The sequence below is a fragment of the Rhinopithecus bieti genome, unplaced genomic scaffold (genome assembly GCF_001698545.2).
Source record: "Rhinopithecus bieti isolate Rb0 unplaced genomic scaffold, ASM169854v2 scaffold_22522, whole genome shotgun sequence".
In the NCBI taxonomy this organism is placed as follows: Eukaryota; Metazoa; Chordata; class Mammalia; order Primates; family Cercopithecidae; genus Rhinopithecus; species Rhinopithecus bieti.
Genome location: NW_016811454.1, coordinates 2359041 through 2386361, shown reverse-complemented (window position 1 = coordinate 2386361; position 27321 = coordinate 2359041). Strand labels below are relative to the sequence as shown.

The window sequence follows — 27321 nt, the reverse complement described above, 5'->3', positions numbered from 1 at the left end:
AGCTTGCCTCCTATACCAGGCTCAGTTTGATTGGGTGTGGGAAAAGTGTTACAAGCCTTGACAAAAAGCTAAAGGACCTTCAGCAGCTGAAAACATTTTAATTATTAAGAATACAAAAATGGAATGATTTATTTGTTTGACTAGCTAGACACTGAATTTTTATAACCAAAGAGGAAAATACAAATCCAGTGCATTGGTTTAGGCAAATGCTATTCTCAGAAGAGCTTTGGGAATCAGATGGGTGCTGCTGTTTGTGGTACATTCTTCTCACAAATGGTCAAGGGAACAGTCATGAGATGGCTTCCAAATCATTTACCTCCTTAAAATCTGTTATTGAGACAAATAATACGAAGAAGAGCAAACCCCAATTCTCTTTGCTGCAACCTTTTTGAAAAAAATAGTTAAGAGTTCTCTATAATCAGCTTCCTCCAATAATTCCCTCTTCAGCACCTGTGGAAGATGGATCATGGGGTGTTATTCTAGACACAGCAGTTTTCAGAAAACTGTGAATGTGTTTACAGACTGTAAAAATCAAAATAGGAAGGGGAAATATAGGGGGGAAAACCCTCAGGAGAACTGCTGTCTGGCGTTGTCACAGCCGTTTGATTTAGCTCCTGGCCAAAGACCTAGTATCTGCACAGAGACACACTGGTGGCATTTCAGAGGTGAACCTGCTTGAGTTCTGACTTGTCCTAGAGCATATGCACTTAGGCGCAGAGAGAGAGAGGAACCAGCTGGTTGGCAGAGAAACACCCTTGGCATGAACTGTATTCTTGTGTTGACACTGCCACAAGCTGTACTCCCAGATGGAAGAAAATTTGAAAGAAGCCAGTTGTAAGTGGTAAAAGAGAATAATAAAGTTAATCCTCTTTTGTGTTGGCTATCAGCACTCCTAATCCTTAGCACCACATTGTCAGTACTTTTTATTTTATACTCAAAGATGTTTTCACTGATAGGGCCATTTTGAGTTTCCAGAGTTGAGGACTGAAGTGTAATAGACTCTTGAAAGACTATTCATACAGCGATCATTCTTTCACTTTGCTTCAACTGACCAAGTTTGAACATATTAAAAATGCAAATGTAATTTTTACTTTTATCTCTTAGGATCCTGCAGAGTGCGGGGCATTTTCTAAGCCATGCTTTGAGAACTGTCAAAATGCTGTAACCACCTCTAGGCGAAATGATAACAGTACCCTGCATCCACTTGGCGCTTACAGTCCACAAGACAAACAGAAAGGTAAGAGTCTATCCATTTTTATCCACTGCAAATGGAGTGAGAAAACACAAAATGCCTTTTATCTAAAAAAAAAAAAAAAAAAAAAGGAGAAAAGGGGAGTTAATTAGACTAAGTGCAGACTTTGTTAATCAGAGTCACAAACACTGAGAGATTGGGGCGAGAGCTGACTCAGAATTTGTGAATCAGATTCCTGGCAATGTCTCTAGTTTAAGTGACACTTTCTGTGCTTGCTGCCCCAAACATGGAGGGTTATATATAAAACAAATGATCACTGGAGAATCAAAGATGGCAAACTGTTATTTTTTAAGCTCTTCTAATATTGGAAGTTACCAAGTGTAAATAACTACCAACATTTTTAAATGTATGGATTTATAATCCATAAAATGGTCATAGCGTGATTCACAGAATATACTCGATTCTAATATGAGCGTGGTATATGGGTAAATATCCTAACCTGAAACCATCTTGTGATGGTTGGAATGTTCTTGTTATTGTTTTGCTACACTGTCTTCCCTTATTATCTGATGTGGATCACATTTCTAGCCAACTCCAGATGTAAAAAATGTGGGTTTTCCTCCTGGATTTTTAAAAAATATACTTCAGGTCACCAAGAAAATTGTTTCATCTCCCTGTATCTCTTTTCTTTAATAACATGAATTTTTTTATTACAAAAGCAATACATATTCATTGCAGAAAATTTAGAGAAAAGAAATAAAAGAAAATTTAATTTTACTCGTACTTCTGTCTATCAAAGATCCTAATCAATAACATTTTATGCATATCTTTCAGGACTCTTTAATGAAAATATTTATACAAAAAATGAAATAATGAAATGTATGTAATGTTTAGGAAATTGTTTTTTAAAATTAGCACATTATATGCCTCTTAGTCATTGAATACTCTTCTACAATATCATATTCAGTAGTTGCATAGTGTCTTTTGACGGTAAGTACCATATATCATGTAATCAGTTCCTATATTTTGAACACTTAAGATGTTATCATAATTTAACTATGTGGAAACAAGTTCCAAGCTGTGAAATTACTCCATCATAACATACTTATAAATCTGAGGTGGCTCTAGAATTAAATTGTCTCATTAGAATGGGATGTTGTTTATTCCTTGGAATTCCTCCATTTTAGCGAGAGTAGTAGCAACAGCTGCTACCATTTATTAAGTGTTTGCTGTCTGTTAGATACTGTGTTGAGCAATTTGCATGCAGACTCAAAGTGGGTAATATTATCTTCATTTTACAAATAAAGATCTAGAAAGTCAGAGAGAGTGAATAATTTACTCAAGAATGCATATTTGATACATGCAGAGTCTGGATTCAATCCTTGTCTCCCTGTCTTCAGTTTCTCTTCCAAACCACAGCAGGTGTCTGACTTACATTGGTTACTGGTCTCTTGAAACTATTGGAGTCCTTTCACCTACTGAGAATGCCCATTAGAAGCTGACTTTAGACCGGGCACGGTGGCTCACGCCTGTAATCCCAGCACTTTCAGAGGCCGAGGAGGGCAGATCACCTAAGGTCGAGAGTTCAAGGCCAACATGGCAAAACCCTGTCTCTACTAAAAAAAAAAAAAAAAAAAAAAATGTGTGTGTGTGTATGTGTACGTATATGTATAAAATTAGCCAGTTGTGATGGCACATGCCTGTAATCCCAGCTGCTCCGGGGGGAAAAAAAAGAAGAAGCTGACTTTACTTAGCATACAGATTTTAAAAATACTCAATATTTTGTCTTTTCTCATCAAAAAAAAATTATTGTGATGGGCACCTGTAGTCCCAGCTACCCGGGAGGCTGAGGCAGGAGAATGGTGTGAACCTGGGAGGCGGAGCTTGCAGTGAGCCAAGATCGTGCCACTGCACTCCAGCCTGGGCAACAGAGCAAGGAGATTCCATCGCAAAAAAAAAAAAAAAAAGAAAGAAAGAAATTAAAAGTTTTCTTGACAGAGCAAGATTGCCTTCTGAAATCTTAAATTGCAATAGCAAAAGAGCCTGGGAAAGGAATGGCAAGTTGTCTGCAAAATAAAACAGCCTTCTTTCTACCTTATGATCACGAATGTGGACATCTGTATTAAAATATCTAGACTTTATGTAACTTAATTGGCATTTAATTCTCTAGTAACATGTGGCCTAGTTACACCAATGACATCTATCTAAGTCTAGAGTTTAATTCCTAGTTACACCAATGACATCTAAATGAACAGTAAGTACCTTTTGTTTCATTTTTAGTATCTGTAAAATACAGTTTTGTGCCACATAATGACATTTTGGTCTACAAGAGACCACATATATCATGGTGGTCCCGTAAGATTATAATGGAGCTGAAAAATTCCTAATGCTATAGTATACTTTTTATCATCATTTTAGAGTACACTTCTACTTATTTTTTTAAAAAAAGTAACTGTAAACAGCCACAGGCAGTTCCTTTAGGAGGTATCCAGAAGAAGGCGTTGTTATCATAGGAAATGACAGCTCTGTGCCTGTTACTGCCCCTGAAGACCTTCCAGTGGGATAAGATGTGAAGGTGGAAGACAGTGATATTGATAATCCTGACCCTATCCAGGCCTAGGCTAATGTGTGCTTGTGTCTCAGTTTTTACCAAAAAAGTTTAAAAGGTTAAAAAAAGTATAATAGAAAAAGCTTATAGGGTAAAGATATAAAGAAAAAATATGTTTCTACAGCTGTACAATGTGTTTGTGTTTTAAGCTGTTGTTACATAATATTCAAAAAGTTAAATTCAAAATTATAAAGTAACAAAGTTACGGAGATTATTGAAGAAAGAAAATATTTTTTAGAAATGTAGTGTAACCTAAGTGCATTGTGTCTATAATGTCTACAGTAGCGTACAGTAGTGTTCTAGGCCTTCAGATTTACTAGCATGTCCTCACTCACTGACTCACCCAGAGCAACTTCCAGTCCTGCAAGCTCCATTCATGGTAAGTATCCTATGCAGGTGTACCATTTTTTATCTTTTATACTGTGTTTTCACTGTAGCTTTTCTGTTTAGATACACAAATACCATTGTGCTGTAATTGCCTACAATATTCAGTAAATGCTGTACAGGATTGTAGCCCAGGAGCAATAGCTATACCATAGAGCTTATGAGAGTAAGTAGGCTAATCCTTCTAGGTTTAAGTAAGTACACTATGATGTTGATGCAAGGACAAAATTGCCTAACAGTGCTTTTCTCAGAATATATCCTCATTAAGTGGCACACGATGTATTTTCAGAAGACATTGAGATACTTAAGTAAATGAAATAATATCTCTGCAAAGAATAGCAAAGGCTAAACTAATAAAACCATGGAAGTAGTTAATGTGTAAGGATACATCCAGAAAAAAGTAAATAAATAAGAAAATCCATTCCATGCACTTGCTGAAAATACAATACAGTAATAATTTCATTTGGAACTTCAATAGAACGTTCAGACTTTGTATATCTTTGGTACAAATAGAGTCCTTTGGGCCCAAGTGGCCCCAGACAACCACTGGGAGATTTTGTCTGTTCTTTTCTTCCCAGGACATAGATTTAGTTAGAACAATTTTTACGTCAGTGAAAAAAATATATTAATTAACTATCTGCAAGTTTCCTGTTTCTCTTTCTTCCCCACCTCAATTTTCCAACTTAGCATAACAAATGTATTTAAGAAGTGACTCCATTAAACATTATTTTTTTCAAAAGTAGAGAAAATCTATTCTTATATTTTCTTTGTGGATCTGTGCAACAATGCTAGATTATAAGATTTAGGCCTATCAAAATGCAGACTCATTACATTTTCATTGTTAGAGGCCAGTAGATGGAATTTTCTTACTTTTCTGTAAGCCTATTGATTTAGAGACCAAAAAATTATAGCAGAATTTATAAACGTGATGCTATAAAAGAGCACGGCCATCACCTCTTTTTAACATTAATGACATTTTATATTTAGGGGACTATTGGGAGTTCCTGAATTTCAGATCCATGTCAGATGGTAACAGGCCACTAAGGCTTATAAAACCTGAGTGTTGACTGCCATTACCAATTTTTTCAAGTATCTTCTTTAGAAAAGCAAGATTAACTTGACAAAGTGTAATGTCTAGTGAGGAGAGGAGCTGTTACAGCCAAAACATTGACTTTTTTTTTTCTTTCCTTTTTTCTTTCCTTTGTATATTTAAAAATCCAATGTTGATATTCTGTCTTCCATTTATTTTTGAAGTAATAATACATACCACCCACAGTTCTTGGTTATTTTATTTTATTTTTTATTCCTGCCAAGCTGTTACACAGAAAAAGGCATTTTTAGAACTAATGTTTGTAGAAATCATAGCACCAGAAAATTCACATTTATACTGAAGAACTGCTGGCAATGCCTATAGTGAAATAAGTGTGGTGCTTCAAGATGGTAATAGGGATGGAGGTTGTGTCCCAAGGGTTTACTAGAAAATCCTATTAAGCATTTGAATGGTAATGAAATACACCAACACTGTATTTTCTGAGGAATCTTGCTGCCAGATCTTACCCTAGGCCGAGGAATCGCCTCATGCAGTTTGCCTCTGGTTAGCATTACCTCTCATTTCACTGCACTTGTCTCCCCCATATAGCTCTTCTCCTGCTTCTCCTCTTTCAGCTCAAGTGCATCCTGTCCTAGGCACCCACTGCCCCCAAGTCTGCTCAGCATCACCCACTGAGTTAGGCCTTTTATCTCCATCTCAAATCAAATGTTGTGGTTCTGTGACGTGTCTCACTGGATCCATATTCCCTGGGGTCCTCTGAGACACATCATAGTAGAATTATTTCTAATGTGTATCCTCCTGGGAACCAGCAGGTATCTACCCCTCTGTAGCATGTAAAGCACTATGTCTGGAATGACTATCCAAGATTGAATTATATATTTCAATTTGGCTAATGTTTATTGGATACCTCCATTGTGCAGAATACACTATCAGGAGTGGAAAGGCGAATGCAATAGTATTATTGTCCTTAAGAATAGTCGGAAGCAGGAGTCAAAAAACTTAGTCTTTAAAGTGCAAGAAAGTAAATATTTCAGGTTTTGGACTGTAGGTCTCTGTCACCACTCAATTCTGCCATTGTAGAGCAGAAGCACTCATAGACAATACATAAACAAATAGGCATAGCTGTTCAGTAAAACTTTATTTGCAAAGGCAGGTGGCAAGGTGGTTTTGGACCAGGGCCATAGCTTGCTGACCTTTTGTCTAAAGCTACAATCTCTTTTACAAATTCTTTTCTGATATGGTCTTGGTGGGATAGATCCCACAACACAGATAACAACAAAAGATGATAATTAAAAAGAAGAGCCATTTGGCCATCAATGAAGTAATGACTGCAGGAGGTGCCATGTCAATATTTACAGACATAGATATATATGAAATGACCATCAAGAAGACTGTACCTCATACACTCAAAGAAATCCAGAAATATTATTATAGGAGGTAAGAATTCCAGACTTTTACACTGAAACATAGGGCTTTAAAAAGGTGTTTGGGCCCAGAGGAAAATAAAAATTCCTTACAGCATCCGAATATGTTGTTTAAGAAAATGTAACAAGGGGCGGGGCGCGGTGGCTCACGCCTGTAATCCCAGCACTTTGGGAGGCCAAGGCTGGCGGATCACGAGGTCAGGCGATCAAGACCATCCTGGCTAACACGGTGAAACCCCTTCTCTACTTAAAATACGAAAAATTAACTGAGCATGGTGGCAGGCGCCTGTAGTCCCAGCTACTCGGGAGGCTAAAGCAGGAGAATGGCGTGAACCTGGGAGGCGGAGCTTGCAGTGAGCTGAGATGGTGCCACTGCACTCCAGCCTGGGAGACAGAGCGAGATTCTGTCTCAAAAAAAAAAAGTAACAAGGATAGAGTCAACAAATAAGATACTTACCTCAACAAACAAGATACTTACCTTTGCACTGATCACCACTTAAAAACACACACACACACACACACACACACACACACACACACACACATAAAAACACAGAAACACATAAAGAACCATAAATCATTCACATGTGTGTAATAAAAAATAAATTTAATGATTATAATAAAACTAGCCAGAGAAGAGGCTGTAGAAGACATGGAAAACGAGAAAGAGGAACATGAGGGGAAAGTTATCTACAGTCTAGTAAAAGAAATAGATGTAGATAAATAAATAATAGCTTGATAGAACAATGCATACATACATAGTTCATTGCAGAAATGGCATTTGATATATGCTATCCAAGAATTACTTTACCTAATATTAATTAATAGATAAACCTAAAGTGTCACTGGATAGATGTAGACAGTGAAAGTCTATTTCCTCGTCCTATCACTGCACAATGAGGTTTGGCAGCTGTGTTCCATGCAGTCATTACAGGACCTAGGCTTCTTCCCCTGGTGGCTGGGCACCTCGTCACCTGGCTTTCAGGTGATATAGTAGGGGAAAGGAAGAGAGAGTGAGGAAGGTGCACCCTCTCATAACCAGTGAGACTGGGAATGACGTTTATCATAGCAGCTCACATTCCATTTGCAAGAACTAGTCTAGGGACAAAGAGGCCCAAGCAGTGGTGTCCAGCTGTATGCCCAGAAAGAGAGGAAGAGCACAGATAGAGTGGGCACTGGTCTTCTCGGCCACTGTTATAAAAGTGACAGATCCTTGGCAACAGCAAAGGCTTCATAGTAAAAGTGATATCTGAGGTGGACCTTGGGAGAAGGGTAGGACTTTGACAGGTAGAGTAGGTTTTGCAGTTACATAAGCAAAGATACTGAGGCAGGAGCACACAGGGGTGTGGTCAGGGAATGGTAAACTAACGTGTAGTGGGGGATGATGTTGTTTGCCAGGATCATAGACCTTTATTCCACAAGCAAGGTGTGCAGCTGAAGTGGTTTTGAGAAACAAGTTACATGATCACAAATATGTTCACCACCACTGTGGAAGATGGACTGAGAGGCTGAGGATAGAAGATGAGAGCCAGCAGAAAGGAAGTTGTCCTAGGATGTCCATTGTTCCCAATTTACATTACAGTCCTTCTGCTCTGTTTCTCTTAGCAAGTCTTGAATGCCTGACCGCTGCCACCACTACCAAATCAATGGACTCCTAGGGTTGGAGGTGGTGCAGGGACACAGTGCAGGCTGCCTTTGTGCTACTTTCCCCCTGGTCACCTACTTAGCAGATTTGCTTCAAGTTTCATTCCCAGAGCCATGTCAGCAGTACTACAACTACCTCCACATCAGTCTAGTGCCTGGGGCGGAGCTTGGAACAAGTCCTTGCCTTGTGTATTTATCAGGGTTCCACAGAGAAACAGAACCAAATGTGTGTGTGTGTGTGTAAACTGATTTATGATAAGGAATTGGCTCACATGACCTTGAAAATAGGCACATCCCAGGATCTGCAGGGTGAGTCAGCAAGCTGGGGTTGCAGAAGAGTTGATGGTGCAGTTTGAGTCTGAAGGCCTGAGAACCAAAAAAGCTGATGGTGTGGTTTCAGTCTGAAGGCAAATGGGCTTGAGACTCAGGAAGCACCAATGTTTCTGTTTGGGTCTGAAGACAGAAAAAGTCCAATGTCCCATGTCACAGTCACTCTGGTAGGAGGAATTCTCTCTCATTCAGGAAAGAGGCAGTCTTTTTGTTCTATTCATGCCTTCAAGTGATTAGACAAGACCCAGCCCATTAGAGAGGGCAGTCTACTTATTTAAATGTGAATCTTGTTTAAAAGCACCCTCACAGAAACTCCCAGAATAATATCTAGGTACCCTGTGGCCCAGTCAGGTTGACATATAAAATTAACCATCATATCCAGCACGTGGACAAACCAAAGCAGGTTTTGTCACCAACAGCAGTTCTCAAGGTTAGAGAGATTTGTCTCTTATTCTGTCTCAGGGACAAATCAGGTACACATCTTACCAACTATGTCACTGTAATAGATACAAGTAGAACTTACAATCTATGGAATGAAAATCCTATGTTTACTTAACAGTTTGCATTTACAAATCACTGCTTAAATATAATTTAATTCTCATATTCCTCCAGTAAAGGTATTCTTGTTGCCTCTTTATGGCTTTAAAAATTGAGGCTTGGAGAAGTTGAGTAATTTGCCAAGTTCACACAGCAGTAGGGTTGGAAACATGGCAGTCTTGCTCCAAAAACCATATACTTAACCAGGATGTCCTATAATGCTTTTCATACACTAGTGAATATGGTTAGTAATTATGAGCATTCAGTGAAATAATGTACAAGGCTTAATATAATATCTGCTATACAATAAGATCTCAACAACCTTGTTATTAGTTGTGGTGATATTAGAGGTACATGTCTATTTTTCTAGTACAGAACAGACTGGAAAAGTATACATTTTTAGTAGGTGGGAAAACCAGGATTTAGACCCCTGTCTTTTCCTTATAAGGCCTTAAACTCAAGTGTTGCCATTATGGCACAGACAGAAAAAAAGAGGGCGTGTGTGTGTGTGTGTGTGTGTGTGTGTGTGTGTGTGTGTGTGTTTACCTCCACTATGTCTAGATGGTGAACAGATATACTATATCTCACGATTTTTTAAAAGAAGTTTTTGCTACTGAAGCAAATGCTTTAATCACCATATAATTCACAGTATTCACTATCGAGTCTTATTTACAAAACTGTTAAGGCATAAAACAGATGACTTTGTTAATCTTCCACAGATCGCAGGTAATGGGTATGTGTCAGCCTTTTGTTGGTGGGAAAAGGTAGTCAAGATGCATGGAGTGGGTTTGCTAGGGGTTGCCTGCAGGTCACCAGTGTAAAAACATATTAGAAGGCTTAGATTTCCTCACACAAGAGGTATTCATTCTCATAAGGATCCTTCAGTTCTGTGTGAGAACTTACTTATTTCAGAGCTGGTTTATGTGTTGGCTAAAACTGTGTCTGAGAGAGATACTGAAACCAAACCAGGCATCGAATGATTCCGCTTCCACTTTATACAGCTTCATTTGTTCTTTGTTTATAGACCTATTGCTGCCCAATGACGGATGGACCGAGAGTGAAGTTCCACCTTCTCCAACACCACATTCTGCTCTGGAATTGGGCCTCGAAGATTACAGTCACAGGTATTGATAAAATGATATATCGTAAATGTTCCTCGTTATTGTTTTTCTGGGAGAACACAGCAACCTTATTCAGGAAACTTATTTTAACTCTATTTCTTTCTGGAATGGAAATCTTATAGTATCTATAATTCCTTTCTAATGAAAGCTTCAGTGAAAGTTTCTCCTAGCTAATAGCTTAGATTGGGCATATTTTGCTTTCTGGTATTTGTTAAGATTCACCTTAAATTATTAAAACATTTAAGAGAATGGTTGAACTTTCTTTTACAAATTTAAAAACTAGAGCCATGGAGCTCAAAGAAAAGTGACATGGGAAGGTATCAAACAAAACTGAGAAAATGGGAAGCTTACAGGTTTTTATTAGTAATTGGCAAACCCTAAAGGTATTTTAAAAATAGATGTTCCAAGAAACTTAATGGAATCTAAAAATTAAAGCAACACCATATATAATCTAAAATATTGAAGAGGGTACCCAATATTATATCCATTCTGTAATAGAAACTAAAAAAAAATCAATAATTTTCAGAATCACACAAGCATGAGAGAGATTTACTAAGCATGTATACTATTTGACTAGGGGAATTCATAGATTTTGTTCTTCTGATGAGTTTTAAAAATCATTAAATTGTCCCTTTGCTATTTTCTGTATTTATTATGGCTGTTAGAAACTGTGTGTTTTATTCCGTTCTGTGTCCCATGATAATCCTGTGAAATTTCTTCATTTTTCTTTCAGCAATGCTAGTGTCATTCCTATTATGTTTTTTAATACAGTCTGCTAAAAATAAAGCAGCATGCCAAGAGTATAGCTAACTCTATTAGGTGGAAGCTCACCTATATTTAGCTATCTCTGATTCTTATACTTTTGAAGTCAGTTATCTTGCTAACTACAGTTTCGTGAACTAGATTGATAATCACAATAATATTCTAGATCAGTATCTCTAGGGGTTTCATGAAAGAAATGTGGACCTATTTAATTTTGTCCATTCATTTCCATTGCCTGCTCAATTCTGAATTGAAAATGACATTTTGTTGGCATTAAGAAAAGCCATTTAAAACATAATTTCATTTGCTCTACCTTACTGTTTATTCTGTATATATGTGCAAAATGATTGGGATGGTGCAAAGCTGAATCAGATATAAACCCTGTCTTCAGGAAGCTGGTAGGCTGACAGGTAGACTCATGGGACAACTGAAACACAAGGGTTCCGAGTGATACTTACCAGAAGGTGTAGATAAAATGCTCTGGGCGTCTGAGGCCGAGGAGAATGCCTCCTGATAAAGGAATCAGAGAAAATGCTATGGTAAAAGTGTCATTTAAGCTGAACCCTAACTCATGAATAGCAGGTGGACATGAGATGAGCCCAGGAAGAAAGGGCGTTTTGGGAAGGAAGGGCAGCAGAAGAAACAGCATGGAGATGAGAGAGTAAATTGATTTGCATAACTTGGGGCTGATCAGCCAGATGATAAAGCCCAGAGTGCAAGAATAAGGTATACAGACTTCATTCGGTAGATAGTAAATCTTATTGTAGGGTTTTAGCAGGTAATACACATAATGAAACCTGGGTTTTTTGTGTGTGTGTATAACATGGATTGGGTGAATGGAAGAGGGTTGATATCCCCTGGAAGCCAGAGACTCTTTGGATACCTTTTAGGTCAATTGCAGTCAGAGGTACTGAGCATCTGTGCAGGGGAGACTAGAGAGAAGCACTCAGGTGAGAAACCTTCAAGGGAGAGAGGTGGTTCAGAGATCAGTTGGGATTTAGCAACTGCCTTTCTGGCTTCAAAGTCTCCATGGATTTCCTTCCTTCCCTTTTCTGCAAAGCCATTCCTTTGTGAATTGGGGAAAGAAAAAAGTTTATATTGGTCCTCACTGCTGTAAATCTTCATTACATGGTATGAACTAGTAACTTCCATCTTCTTTTCACTCTTCCTTCCTAGTCCCCTGTGTTTTAGGCCTCTGTTCTCACTTTTTTATTAGAACTGCTCTCTTAATCATCAACAGTAATCTCCTTTCAGTCGAAAGTATGACATTGTCTTAGACTTCATTCTTCTTTTCCACTCTTCAGTATTTGATTATTAAGTCATTCATTCACTTATTCATTCAAAAGTATTTCTGGAGCTCTGAGCCAGACACTATAGAAAGAAATCAAATGGATTGGAAAGCATCCCTGCCTGCAAGCAATGCAGTGTCCTCTTAAAGAGACAGACACACAGATAACTGGGATGCAGCCCCTAAGCATTAGATGCAAAATGCAATGGGAGCCTAGAGGAAAAAGCTGCTAACTTTGTCTGGAGTTGTCAAGTAAGTTTTCACAGGAGAGTAGTGTTTGAGCAGTTTCTTGGAAAATAGAACAAAGCTATCTAGACAAAGAAGTGGTGGGAAGGGCAATTTAAGTTAAGGAAACCAGATGATGGGAGAGAAGAATGCAGAGTGTGTTCAGTGTGGCTAAAACTTGTGGTATCTCAGGGAAGACTCAATGGGAATGGCATCGTCTGCCCTGCTCCATAGGTGCCATGCTTCTCCAGAGAGTAGTGGAGAAGCATTGAAGCACTTTGAGCCTGGAGATTACAGTATCAGGCAGAGCAGTTTCAGTAATGGAGGATGGAGGGAATGGCAGAAGCCACCATAGACAAGGAGGCCGCTCAGACTTGGGACTAGCAAGAGAAGAGCAGGGCCTGGATGGCGGATCAGGAGCATGGGTGGAGAAGAAAGGACAGAGATATTTTTAAAATAGAAAGAACAAGTCTTAAGCCTTGAAACTCCCCTCCTAGGATCGTGTGACCTGCACCATCCTGCAGTCTGCTGCGTTGCCTAGGTGACCAGCAGCAGCAGGAGTTGGATGTGTGAAACTTGGGATGGAGGAAGGACTGGAGGGGAGCCAGGAGGATTGAGCAAGAAAGGCTCTCCTGCCTTCTGCCTTTCAAAAAAAAAAGTATAAGCCCGCTCAAAGGAAAAAAGGGTGTTTGAGGGGTGAGGCTATCTATGGCATGAGGAATGAAAAACAAATTTGATCAAACTTAATGCCTGTGCAAAATGAAATTGGGAAATTGCTGAACCTATTTTTACTATTATGCAATGATTATTACAGAAAAGTTTATAATATGTAGGTCTAAGTAATAAATAAATATAAAGGAAATAAACTTACTGTGGGATCTCAGGCAGAGTTGAAGCTAAATAAGCAGCAGACAGAATATATTGAATATTATTAACAGTTTAGACAACATTGGGCTATTCCCCACATGTTCACATTCTCTTTCTCTCTTTCTCTCTTTGTCTGTTTCTTCACGTACATACCTGAATCTACTGTCACTCATAGTAGCCAATTGTTGAAGTCCATCTGTGGACACCTGAGACTTCAGACATGGTTTTTGTCATGCCTCTCAAAGACTTCATCCCTCACCTTTTCATCTCAGACGGTTCTTGAACATTCATTGTTGACTCTTATACATCTTTTACATTCCTGGTTTGTCACCGTAGTCAAGACACTGGCATATGCTTCATGCTACCCTTACTTATTCATTAGGCAGCATAATTTGACGTTGAGTATCATTTCTATTCAGTAGATTCCCTGGTTGTTCATGCTGAAAACACGGCCTTTATCTAAGACATGTCTTTGGCCTGCTGTTAACTTGCAGCTTCCCACAACCTTCACTGCAGCCCACTCAGCCATGAGCACAGGCTAACTCCCTTCAAAATTAAAATGTCGCATTTTATAATCATCATGTCACCCTCTCAATCCAAACACTTGAGATATGTATCATAAAGTTACAAATCATTTTACTAGTCTAACTTACATGTCTAAAATATTTTCACATGAACTAACTCAGTACTGCTCTCACTCACTATTCCAGTGCTCTATATGCCCACATTGGCTCTAATCCTATGATGACTTATATTACACTCACTTACCTCCTTAATATCCATCAATCTGATATCAGCCTTATTTTGCCTTATTTCCGTTTTGTACCACAGCAAAGGGGGCCCTTTTATGAAAGGTTTTCAAAGTGTACACTTGGTCACAGTCAAAATGATGGTAACATATATGTGTATGTAAATTGATATGTAGATATCTCATTATGATCAATTTAAAGGACATAATCAGATGTGTGCATAAGAGCATCTGTTACCTTCACGTGTATAGTGCAGCCTTTTATCTCTTTGATCGTTCTTGATTATATGCCAAAGTTTGTATAAAAATTCACTTTATTAGATAGATCCTAGCTTGATGTTACTGCATTGAGTGTCATTGCCACCTTACTTTTTAAATAGGGATTGGGATTATTGCTACCTAGGAGTCTGGGAAAATGTGAGCTCTTACTCCTAATTTGTGAATTAATGCCGGGCTTGAGAGGATAATCTAAGACAATGAGTCAGGTTCACCAACACATTGTTCAGTAGGGTAGATTCTCAGTCTGCCTTGAGCAGAGCACTTTAAATGCAGTCTGATCTATGTTTTAATGAGGGTCCTACACCTCTTCCCTGGAGACTTTCACTGCTTTGATTAAGGATTTAGTTTTCTATTGCATGATGTACACCACTCTATTGAAACAAAAAACAAACCTGAAATGTAAGCCACATAATAAAAGGTGAGCAAGTCTTCACTAAAAGTGAAAGGCTTAACTTCTGCTGGTTCGCGATCAGCAACAACCTGTGTCCCAGGCTGGCCACCATTTCAGCCAGAGCTTGTGGCTCTGGTCCCAGCTTTGCCCCTGGCCAGCTGTGTGACCTTGGAACGCCAATCCTCCTCTTTGAGCCACAGGGTCTTATCTAAGAGATGAGGTGACCTTTAATCCCTTTCAGCTCTTAAACTTTTTGATTCTATGAAGGCCATGAGTCTTTCTGACACTAAACCCACATCATCACAACAGATCAAAGGATGGAAAACTTAAGTGCAAATAAAGGTCGAATCACACATTTAAAGGCAAGTGCTTCCAAACTCCAAGACTCAGGGGAGAGCTCATGTGTGCAGTAGTGTCTCAGAATTCTTCTTTAAAATGGGCTGAAAAAATGAAAGTGTTGCTATTAGGCCAGGCTAGTGTCAGTAACACTAAGTGGGTCCAGGATTTTTGTTCACAATTGGCATATTTTGTCATTACTAGATACCATATCTAATATACTTTATATATCAGTGGTTTCATGTATTGAGAATGTACCCAGACACCGGGAAAGAAATAGAAAAAAAGCTACATAACTCTAAAGAGAGGATTTAAACTTCTTGAGAAATTTTTATGAAAATGTGAAATCTTTTCATTGGCGAGAGCCTTAGGCCCTCATTCAAAGACCACACTAACCTATAAAAATAAAGAAAAGGATTGTTAATAGCTCAGGTTGATCAAGCTCTCACATCACCCTTCTAAATAGAGAAAAGGGCTCCTAGTCACAGACTTACTGAGAGTCTGACGAAAACAGAGACGTCAGAGAAACTGTAAAAAAACACAGGTAATGGGAAAAACTCAGAAACTTATAGTGTTTTGCGAAGCAAAAGTAGGTCAATTTATTGATCTGCTTATTTGTTAACTTACCTAATTTATCTGCTTCTATACAAAATGCTCGGTACCAGACACTAATGTCCTTACTTTACAAATCTTCACTCATTCTGTTCTCTCAACAACCCTATGAGGTGGAGAGTGCAATTTTACTCATTTTATACATAAGGAAATTGAAGCCCAGAGAGGTCCAGTAAGTCTCTTAGTTGACACAGCTAGTAAGTACTAGAGCCAGTCTCTTAATTGACACAGCTGGTAAGTACTGGAGCCAGGCTCTTGAGCACAGGGCTGTGCTGGTGTCACGGGTACTTCCTTTTTGGAGGAGGGTAGGGGAGATGAGGTCTACCTCTTTCACCCAGGCTGGAGGGAAGAGGTGCTATCTTAGCTCACTGGAGCCTCAAACTCCTAGACTCAAGTGATCCTCCAGCCTCAGCCTCCCAAGTAACTGGGACTACAGGTGCATGCCACCACACCTGGCTAAACAAGTACTTCCTTAATCTACCCACTGCATTATGAAAATGGAGGTTCATTTATTCATTTTGCCATACTATTATTGTTGCATACTAATTTTAATATTTCTCAAAAACAATATTGAATATGGAAGGATGATGAGTTTCAAGAAAAGATTAAACTTATTTTGGTATTTCCGGTTGAGATTCTCCTCTATATTTTAGAAGGATCCTCATTCAAAACAGTTATTTTTGCTATTGTTTTGTTGTTTATAGTATCAAACTCCAACCATTTGAAAAACTCAATACTTTCAGATTTTGTGAGGATACATGATTCGGATTTTCACTATATCTGAGATTAGGATAGCAATTATGATGAGATGGGCTACCATATTTACTTTCTAAACAGATGAGAGTGCCAAGGGGAGGAAATGGCTATAATTTAGTTTATTAAAATTATATAAATATAATTTATTTATAGAACAAGAAATAAGTCATTGTCTGTAATTCTCTTACATAATACCCTGTCTGGTCAAATGAAATAAGTAGAATGTTCTGCCGAAAGGAAGTTATTTGAGATTGCCTACAAGTACTAAGAAAACTATAATGGGCATTTGATGTATCTTGTGTCTAAATTGTCAAGTGTGCTTTTCCTATTACTTCCTTTTTGCACTTTTAATATGCAGACTATCTGCTCAGTGTTAACATTAGTTTTAGAAAAAAGACCTAAATAAAGTAGAAAACCAAATTCCTACAGGCATCAGTCATTCAACAGGATGGTTTTCTCCAAAGGATACAACCTTTTCACTTGCTTTTTAAAATAGGCATAGCTTAGCCCACAGAAATCCCTTAACCTGCTTTTGGACTCTGCTAATATCTGATGACATCTCTTGAAGTGCTAGTGTTTTCCAGGCCTTCTTTATCCACTTAAAGTTATATAGTGTACAGCAGGATCCCAATTAGCAGAAATCAGTGAAGAGTAAAACACGGTATTACCCAGAGAATATTTTATTTAAATTGTACAGTATGGTAAAATACATGAAAACAGAGTTGCTACATCTCATAAAGAAACCTGAGATTTAGGAATTAGTTTAAAATATGTGGTTGGGAGTTGCACAGAGTGATGAGTGGCTGTGTTCAAAATGAGAACTGCTTCCTCATTTTTAAAAAGATTTTGTTCTAAACCTAAATACAACATATGGCTTCTTTCCACAGCTCTGGGGTGGATTCAGCAGTATATTTTCCAGATCAGCACATCAACTTCAGATCTGTGACACCGGCCAGGCAGCCTGAATCAATTAATTTGAAAGCCTCGAAGAGCATGGACCTTGGTAAGCAAGGGTGAGGTGACATCCAGGTCAACTCTCCAGCCTTAGCCCATTTATCTTCCCAAATGTCCTGGTTTTCTTTCTTCAACTCAAACCTCAGGGAACAAGGTCTGAAGAAGCCTAGAGGAAGGGATAATGGCCATCTCACCTTCCTATCTCTTCACACACTTAATTGTAATTACCCACTTTGTGAAACAAAGAGAAGTGATTTATTTTTACAAAATGATCTATAAACTATCCTCCCATTATAGATCACAAAAATGATTCCTTCTGGAGGATCTGAATTCCAGAGGCATCTTTATCTCATCTGTCTGCCTTTGCATTTGCACCCTTGCTTCTGCCAGGGCATTTCCACTCTGTGCGGGCATACCTGTTGCAGAGCCTGGGAAAATCATGTGGTTCAAAGCATCCTTTGCCTTAGTGCTTCACATCCTTCTTTTCCTATCCATGTGTGATGCACAGGGATAGCAGCAGTGCAGAAAATTCAGCTTTTTAAATGCCCATCCCCAAATCCTGTGACACTAGAGGGAAAGGGGGTCTTTTGGGCTTGCCACACTGAGGGTGTCAAGGTACCCTCTGTCCATGCCTGAACAACCTCACTGAGGTTCTCAGCACCATGGGGAACTTCTTGGTGACTGTTGGGTGCCAGGGCAAAGCAAGGGCCCCTGTCAACTGTGTTCTGAAAGCCTTGGGACATCTCATATACCCTAGAGCATCACTGCCCTCCCATGGGCTCTTAGAGAGAACACTATTAGAGAAAAGTATGGGTACAAAATAAATTCTCAGCAAAATATCCATTGCCTCGTGAATGCTTAGAGGCCAAGCTTTGCAATTGTTTTTTCTCGAGGCATATTATATATTTCATTAGTAACAATGAGAAAATAGAATAATCAAAAGTGCGTGCTCCACCAAACAATCTGATAAATAGGGCTTATCTGTAATTCATTTACGGGAGTTCAGAAAAATGTTCAATCATGATGAAACAAGAGAAATTGATTCTGTTTTGTATAAATTAACTAAATCACTGGGATGCATTTGCTGTAGTCACCTGTAGTGAGAGACAATAGAAACCTTAACAAGGAAGCTGTCTTGAACACTGGTCAGAAACAGTATTTTCTCAAGCGTGAACCTTTGACAAACCAAAGGAATAATTTGTGACAGTGACATACGTTATTACTAATAATTTAAAGAGCAGTTCATTTTTATAGAGTGCTTGATAAACATTTCCTGTTCTGTCTTCCCAGTTTCTCTATAAAGAAGATGAATGGATCAAAACTGCTCTTATTTTGAGGAGAGAAATATATTTCTGTTTTCTCATTTAATTAAAGCAGCCACTATTATTATGGTTCTAAAAAGAAAAAACAGCACCCATTGTAAATTAAGAGAGAAAAAATATGAAACCTGCAAAAAATAAAACCTAAGGCATGTCCAGAATCAGTATTTTTATTTACTTTTGAATTTTATCATTATTATTATTATTATTTTTGAGATGGAGTCTCACTCTGTCTCCCAGGATGGAGTGCAGTGGTATGATCTCGGCTCACTGCAACCTCCGCCTCCTGGGTTCAAGTGATTCTCCTGCCTCAGCCTTGCGAGTAGCTTGGATTACAGGCCTCTGCCACCACACCTAATTTTTTTTTTTTTTTTTTTTTGTATTTTTAGTAGAGAGGGGGTTTCTCCATGTTAGCCAGGGTGATCTCGAACTCCTGACCTCAAGTGATCCACCCACCTCGGCCTCCCAAAGTGCTGGGATTACAGGGTGTGAGCCACTGGGTCCAGCCATTTTGTTAACATTTTATTACCAAAACTATATTTTGAGTTTTCTCTTCGAAACTGAAATAGTCCTAGCAAAATATATGTAGTTAGCAATGATTCTTTGCATTTTTATACATATGCCATAAATGACAACAATAATAGTAAGGTTTATTCATTTTACAAAATTGGTCAGGTTATGAGCTATTTACCCTAGTGCCAACTAAAAGCACTGGCTAAAATGCACCATGTAGCGGAAATACTCAGTAGCACGCTGTAAAAACATGTTTAGAGTAATCATCAAAGTTTGGTCCTTTCCAAGAAGTACAAGGTTAAAGCCAACAGTCTTTCAGAAGGCCCTGAGGGTCAACATTCTACCACCATTTTGATCCCTTCTCCCCAGAACAGTCAGGGAGCCTAACAAATGTGTTAACCTTCTCAATGTGAAATTCACTTAGGTGATACCCCAACGGTAAACATTTGAAAGTGTCTTTTCTGTTTCATTAGGGGAATAGAATATTGTATATAGTTTCGTTTTCCATATATGGCACTAGGCCAATGTAAGAGATTAATTTATTTGCTCAAAAGGTAGGTGACTATGTTTATAGGAATAATACTAGCAGGATCTTGATTCTTTAAAATGTTTTAACATTCTTTAAAACGTTTTGATAAGTATCCTATTTAGGATGAATATACAATTCATGCTATCTATTTTGAGCTGGAAACCAACATTTTATATGCTTCAGAATAAAAAAAAACCCTTCTATTTGTTGCATAATTAAATTATTTTGGCTATTTCTCACTTTATAAAGTCTGTAGGAATCTTCAGAGGCTGATGGGCCCTATCGGTACCCTTGTTTTTGTTTTACATTTGCTACTAAGACCAAACTAGTATTTTAACTTGCATATTAATGAGTTGTTGTTCATCTGTTTAAGCTATTTTAAAGGTGAGCAGCTTCCATTTACTTATTTTCAGTTATATTTTCGAAGACAGACAATTCCGATTAAGAAAAATAAAGCCTCCTTATTGCCATCTCTTTTACCTATTCACCAGACACAAATGTAGTTTAAAATGTAAGTGCTCCTAGAAAGCACCAGTTGCTTCCCCATCTATGTGCATGTCCACATCACATACCGTTTATTTATAATAGTTGCGTAGTGTTACATTCGTTAATCTTCAGTTATACTTTACTTTTCTCTTCCCCTTTTAATGGAATGTGGGCTTCATTAACAGTTCTTTTGTTGTTGTTTTGGTGGGTTTTTGAGTTGTTTGTGTTTAAGATTTTGCAATTTGTTTATTTATAGCCTTTGCCAAAGTTACCATTTGTTAATTTTTTCTTCTTTCATTTATAAAATATTGTTACTTGGGATGCAAGTCATTTTTTTGCAACCTATTATTTGTCTTTTTAGTTTCATTGTGATATTTCTTATAAAAAAGGTTTCAGTCTTATTGTCAAATATTTTCATCGTTTCTTCTTTTGTGACATTTAGGTTATATGTTTATCTCATTCCCTTCTGGTACTTTTAGAGGCTTTAAAAAATATTTAGCAATCTATCATATATTTTTATCCATGGGGTATGAGATGGAAGAATTTTCTTACGTAAGTAAGCAAATTATTAATAACATTTATTGACTTCTCCGTTCTTTCCCTGTTAATCTGAAATTCAGTCACATTGAATAGTAAATTCCCATACCTACATAGATGTGTGGATTTCTAGACATGCTATTCTGTTGATACATTAGTCCATGTCGTGTCAGCATCACCCCGTTTAAATTATCTTGCTATTACTTCGTATTTTGATTACTTACAAGATGATCTTCCTCTAATTTTTCTTCCTTTGTAAAATTACTTTGGCTCTTCATATGTACTCATTCTCCTGCATGGACTGTACAATCAGCTAATCAAAATGAGTTTCAAGATGAAATAGGAGTGCTTCCACTGTGGGGGGTGTGTGTGTGTGAGAGAGAGAGAGAGAGAGCGCACACATTAATTATAATGTTTGCTATTGGTTTCTCATGGAAACATTTGATCAAGCTACATAAGTTTCTTTGCAGTCCTAACATCCTAAAAGTTTTTTGATTAAATCGTTTATTTTTTTAATCAAGAATGAATGTTTAATTTTAATAAGTGATTTTAAGGGCCTTACTGGCTGATAATGTGGATTTTGTTCTTTATTCTATTCATGAAATAAAAGTGAGTTAATTAATAGATTCCCCAATATTAAATCTTTGATTCTTTTCAATGACTCTAAATTTTTCCCTTTACTTGCAAAAATGTTTATTGATTAACTACAGATGTGTATATTAAACACTTCTTGAGATGGGTAACACATTATATGCTCTAAAATGTAGGTGTACAACTCTGATTACAATTTTACTCAGTGTCATTCATTCCTATGTATACATTATAAGTATAAGTAAAAGCTGAATTGGGTATACATTATAAGTATAATGTATATATAGCCCCTTTGAGGCTGCTTTGCCTTGGGATTTTGTGGATACTTTTGCTGGCATGCATGTGGTCACATTTAAGTCAGATCAGAAATGATTACAATGATAAATAAAAGGAAGTTTGTTTTTAAATAATTGCATGTAGTCATGCTAATTCAAAGGGGTTAGGGTGTCACTTAAGAGACTGGGTGGATACTTCTGGGTTTTGGAGAAAATCAGTCTTTTCCTACTAATTGTAGACTTTTCTCTATTTATTTAAATTACCAGAATTACTGTGTTCAGTCTGGACCCCTTTAATTTGTTCCTAATTGAGCTTGTGTGGGTGTTGAGTTGGAAGCTCTCAGGAGCTGAATAACACAGCTGCCTCTTTGGCCTTTGGCATAGGGTTTTCCCCCAAAGAGCTGCCCTTGTTGGCAGTATGCCAGGAAGTTACATTCAAAGACTTTTGATGAGGCATAAAATCTTTAATTTCCAGGCTTGGTGTTTTATGACCCCATAATACTGTTTGAGAATTAGTCTGAATTATTCGAGGGATAGCACTTCAGTTTTTGGCCCCCTTTGTTGACCTACTCTGTAGCCCCATTCAGAGTTAAGTTTAAAATTCTGTTTCTCACAAGATATTGTTTTTAGAGTTTCCTCTCCTGTTTCAAATTGGCCTCCCACTCCCATTTCAGAAGGGTGTTCTATAACCCAGTTCGGAGAAGGCGAAGGGTAGTGCAGATGGAAGATGCTGGCCAGCTGTACTCCTGTTCAATGAGAGGAAATGAGCTTAAAGTGATGCGTGAGGCATTCAGACGAAATTTTAGGAAGTTTCCTGACAATGAAGATTGTTAACATTCCATGTCTCATAGTCTTTTAAGCAAGAGCATGTGTCCTGAATATCTCCCTAAAATCAAGACGATAAATAGGTTGGCTGATTTCCTTTCAAGATTTGTGATTCAGCAGTTTTATTTTCTGTAAGTTGCTTGCTCTAATTTTTTTTTTAAATTAGGAAATGTTTTTAGATACCCACAATTGAAGTAATTTATAAGCCAACTGAGTTCTCACATCTACAAAGGTAAATATTTGAGATACATTTTGAGTATGAAACCTTTTATACATGTCAGATATTCCTCTTAGAGAGTACATTTCTAGTATCAGCTCAAAGATGAGCATGAAAAAAGCCTAATACTACTTTACTACTGCTCTAATACGTTCTTTTAAGATTATATTCATATAATGAGGTACTTCTCTGAATTATTGATAATAAAGACTGAATACATAGGATAATTTTTATAAAATTATTCTAATAAGTGTGATGCTGGTTTGTATGTATAACTAATATATAAATATATTTTACTATTTTTATTTACATCCATGGATTTCTTTTATTGTCCACCAATGAGTAGTACCTCTGAATATAGTTAAAAGCTGAATTGGGTATTATTGTTTTGGATACAACTTTGACTTCAAAGAAAATAATCTGTTTTGTAAAGAAAAATTAATGGTAACACTGTAAGAAAGTGTCTATTTGTATAATAGACAAGTATACAAAGATGAAGTCAGCGATATACTCTAAGCTCTAGTAACTCAAAATAAAGGAATTATAGGGAATGTTCATTCATTAAGTAAATGTTTATTAAGTGCCTGCTGTGTGCTAGGAAGTGCATTAAACACTGGGGATGTGGTAAATAAATGAGAGAAATGGTGCTTGCTGCGTGTACCTAGATTAGAACCTCAACAGGAAAGAAAAACTCAAGAGTTGAGGAAAAACTTCCAAAAGGAAATTCTAACATTATGATAACTTATCTCAGGGAGGAAGAAAAGGAAGAGGCATCTGAAGACACTAGTGTGGCTGCTTCAAGAACTCACTGATAACCTTGGCTATGTAGAAAAGAGGAAGAGAGAAGCACATTTTCAGGAAATACTGTCTTAGAGAATCGGGTGATAGATTTACAGAATTAGCATTCAGATGATTTCTCCAGAATTGAAGAAGATAGAATTTAATAAAGAATAATGCATTCATTCCAACAAGGATTTATTGACACTTACTGTATGCCAGGCAGTATCCCGGGTAAATAAGACAAAGGCTGCAATCTTACAGTGTTTTCATTCTCGTTATGCAAACAGATGATAAAGATGTATACAGTGAATAAATAATAAAATTTCCGATGACAGATTCCGATAGAAATGTTTTTCCTAAAGCCAAATTCAGGTAGAGAGAATGACTGAGGAGACATGAAGCTATTTTAGATGGGATAGTGAATGATAAAGGTTATGTCATAAAGTCAGGTTAAAAGAAATGAATTGTATAAGTGTAGGATTTAGGAGAGTTGGCATAGTAACTATTGAAGCAATCCCCTGGTTCTTAGCTGCTTGCCTGAAATGGCCATCCCCAAAGCTAGTTCTGTGTTTTCAGATCAAAGAAGAAAACAGCTCCACTTTATTCTGGCCTGGTCATAACGTTTACAGTTCCATATCCAGTTATGGGTAAAATATTTTAATAGCTACAAAGACAGTATAGAATGCAATCCAGATATTGGTGAAAGGCCTAGAAACCATGTTTAGTGAAAAACAGTTGAAAGAATAAAGATATTATGCCTGAAAGAGAGATGGCTTAAGAGGCATAGGAGAGCTCTCCTCAAATATTTTCATGCAAATATTGAAAGACTCACATCTGTTTAAAATTAATCAGTACCCCAGATATATCAAGCAATGATAATCACATCAGAAGATACATCATGTTGACAAGTTTTGAAATTGAGAAGGATAACAGTGATGGAAAATGGAATTCTGGTTTGTGGCATGTTTGGTATAAAAGGAAAAAATATGTAAATTAAAACAGCTCCTGAAGACTGAAAAGAGAAGCAGAACTCACCAAAATTATGAAAAAGAGACCATCATATATTTTTTCAGTGTTTGACAAGGGATACAGGTTCTTTTTATTTTTGTTAGAGTATTTTAATATGTTTATGTTGTTAAAACATATTATAAGGCCGAGCACAGTGGCTCACACCTGTAATCCCAGCACTTTGGGAGGCCAAGGCGGGTGCATCACCTGAGGTTGGGAGTTCAAGACCAGGCTGACCAACATGGAGAAACCCTGTCTCTAGTAAAAATACAAAATTAGCCAGGCATGGTGGCCTATGCCTGTAATCCCAGCTACTTGGGAAGCTGAGGCAGGAGAATCACTTGAACCCAGGAGGCCAAGTTTGCAGTGAGCCAAGATCATGCCATTGCACTCCAGCCTGGACAACAAGAATGAAACTCTGTCTCAAAAAAATAAATAAATAAAACATATTATAATGTATATAGTTATGTGTTTTAACTACATAACTGTATTATATGTACACAGATGATAGCACTGTGTACATATTACACAGAATATAATTGTAGTGAGATGAATAAATGAAAAGTTGAATTTAGAGAACCTACCTGTCAGAACTCAGGCTGAATTCTTAGAGAGACATCTCTAGTGAGAAAAGACTTCAGATAGTTTCCAGCACCTCCATCCATGGCCGGCCTCTTTCAAAACATTAAGAAAACGGACATTTGGATTAACCAAAATGTAGCATGTAATTATATTTTAGATAATTGCTACATTTAAAGTGAATTATAGACTAGTAGTAGTAGTAACTGAAATGTGGAAATATAGATCACTGTCTATAATATAACTTGATCAATACTTCAGATGTAGCAGAATAAGGCAGATTCTGTTTAAAATTCATTAAAACAACGATTTGAGTTGGAAGCAAAGGTGTAAAATGATTCTCTATGTCAAGGACGTGCTTTTCCTATCCCTGTAAGTCTCTACGCATCCTCTCCTCCTGCTGTGTTTTACATTCCCTAGGAAACATACTTTCAAGAAGAATTTGACTTTGTATTCATTGTTACTGTTATTAATTGGAAAACAATACCTTTTATGTAGGAATTGTACTTTTATAATGCTTTATATGTTTCTAGACTTGTCTAAAAGTTGTGACACATGCCAGGCCATCCCTGTCATACCCCTCCCATGACCAAATGCTCACAAATGCCATAAACTTAATTGCTCTCTTTTATAAGTTGTTGAATGAGTGAATAAGAGATACAGCTTTCTCAAATGCCCCCATCTAAAAAAGGAAAGCATTTTCGGAGCAAGGATCATCCCTCTTATATAAAAACACTTAACCTAATGCCTCGAACACCCCTAATGCCTAGGGATTTGATGGTGTTATTAGTAATAGTAGCAGTCATGGAGAGGGTAGTGTTGGTAGTATAATCAGAAATGAGCTTCTACATCTCCTACAGGTTTTTCTTATACTTGGTGGTTGACTTGAACAGTCAATATAAGTAAATTCTCCTAAAGTTAAGTATTATGAAATGCTGGGAGAGAAGTTAACCTGTGGATTTCATAGGTATATCCTTAAGTCAATAATGGGGCCACAAATGGTCTCAAATGTTGCCATGCAGTTTTTCACTGAGTGTATTTTCTCAAGGCCGGGGAATGTTTAGTGGAATATGTAGTTAATTTAAAATGTCAGTGTCTCTAAGAAAAATGTAAGGCTCTATTTCCCCAGAAGAGATACAAAAAAACTATAAAGTTTAGAAACTAACCTTAACCAATGATATTCTGCCAGTAACAGACCCATGCAGATTTTTACTAAATTGACCTCTATGTACTTAGAGTGTTATCTGTGCTCTGAAGAGAAATCTTGGTCAATGGAAAAACTGCCTTATTCTTTAAAACTTAAATATTCTGGGCTCCTCATAAAACTTGGATTAAAACATGAAGTGCTTTCTTCTTTATATTTTGTACTGAGGCTCTGTATCTAGGTAATTCTAAGCCTTCTCCCCCCACCCCCCGCCCCACTATACTTTAAGTTCTGGGATACATGTGGAGAACGTGCAGGTTTGTTAAATAGATAAAGACATGCCACGGTGGTTTGCTGTACCCATCAATCCATCATCTACATTAGGTGTTTCTCCTAATGCTCTCCCTCCGCTAGCCCCTCCACCCCTCAACAGGCCCCAGTGTGTGATGTTCCCTTCCCCATGTCCATGTGTTCTCATTGTTCAACTGCCACTTATGAGTGGGAACCTGTGGTGTTTAGTTTTCTGTTCCTGTGTTAGTTTGCTGAGAATGATGGTTTCCAGCTTCATCCATGTCCCTTCAAAGGACATGAACTCATACTTTTTTATGGCTGCATAGTATTCCATGGTGTATATGTGCCACATTTTCTTTATCCATTCTATCATTGATGGGCATTTGGGTTGGTTCCAAGTCTTTGCTATTGTGAATAGTGCCACAATAAACATACGTGTGCATGTGTCTTCAGAGTAGAATGATTTATAATCCTTTGGGTATATACCCAGTAATGGAATTGCTGGGTCAAATGGTATTTCTGGTTCTAGATCCTTGAGGAATTGCCACACTGTCTTCCACAATGGCTGAACTAATTTATACTCCCACCAACATTGTAAAAATATTCCTATTTCTCCACATCTCTCCAGCATCTTTTGTTTCCTGACTTTTTAATGATCGCCATTCTAACTGGTGTGAGATGGTATCTCATTGTGGTTTTGATTTGCATTTCTCTAATG

The 27321-nt window shown here is 37.6% G+C and overlaps 1 protein-coding gene across 3 annotated transcripts in view; it reads left to right on the top strand.

Annotated features, from left to right (window-relative positions):
* Window positions 1-27321, top strand: part of PARD3B (par-3 family cell polarity regulator beta) — a 1116980-nt gene that overhangs the window by 656369 nt on the left and 433290 nt on the right. For all 3 annotated transcript variants that reach the window (XM_017893929.1, XM_017893928.1, XM_017893931.1), the window contains 3 exons: window positions 1105-1237; window positions 10195-10294; window positions 17443-17558. In XM_017893929.1, the coding sequence (XP_017749418.1) occupies window positions 1105-1237; window positions 10195-10294; window positions 17443-17558 (349 nt within the window). The remainder of the gene's footprint in view (window positions 1-1104; window positions 1238-10194; window positions 10295-17442; window positions 17559-27321) is intronic.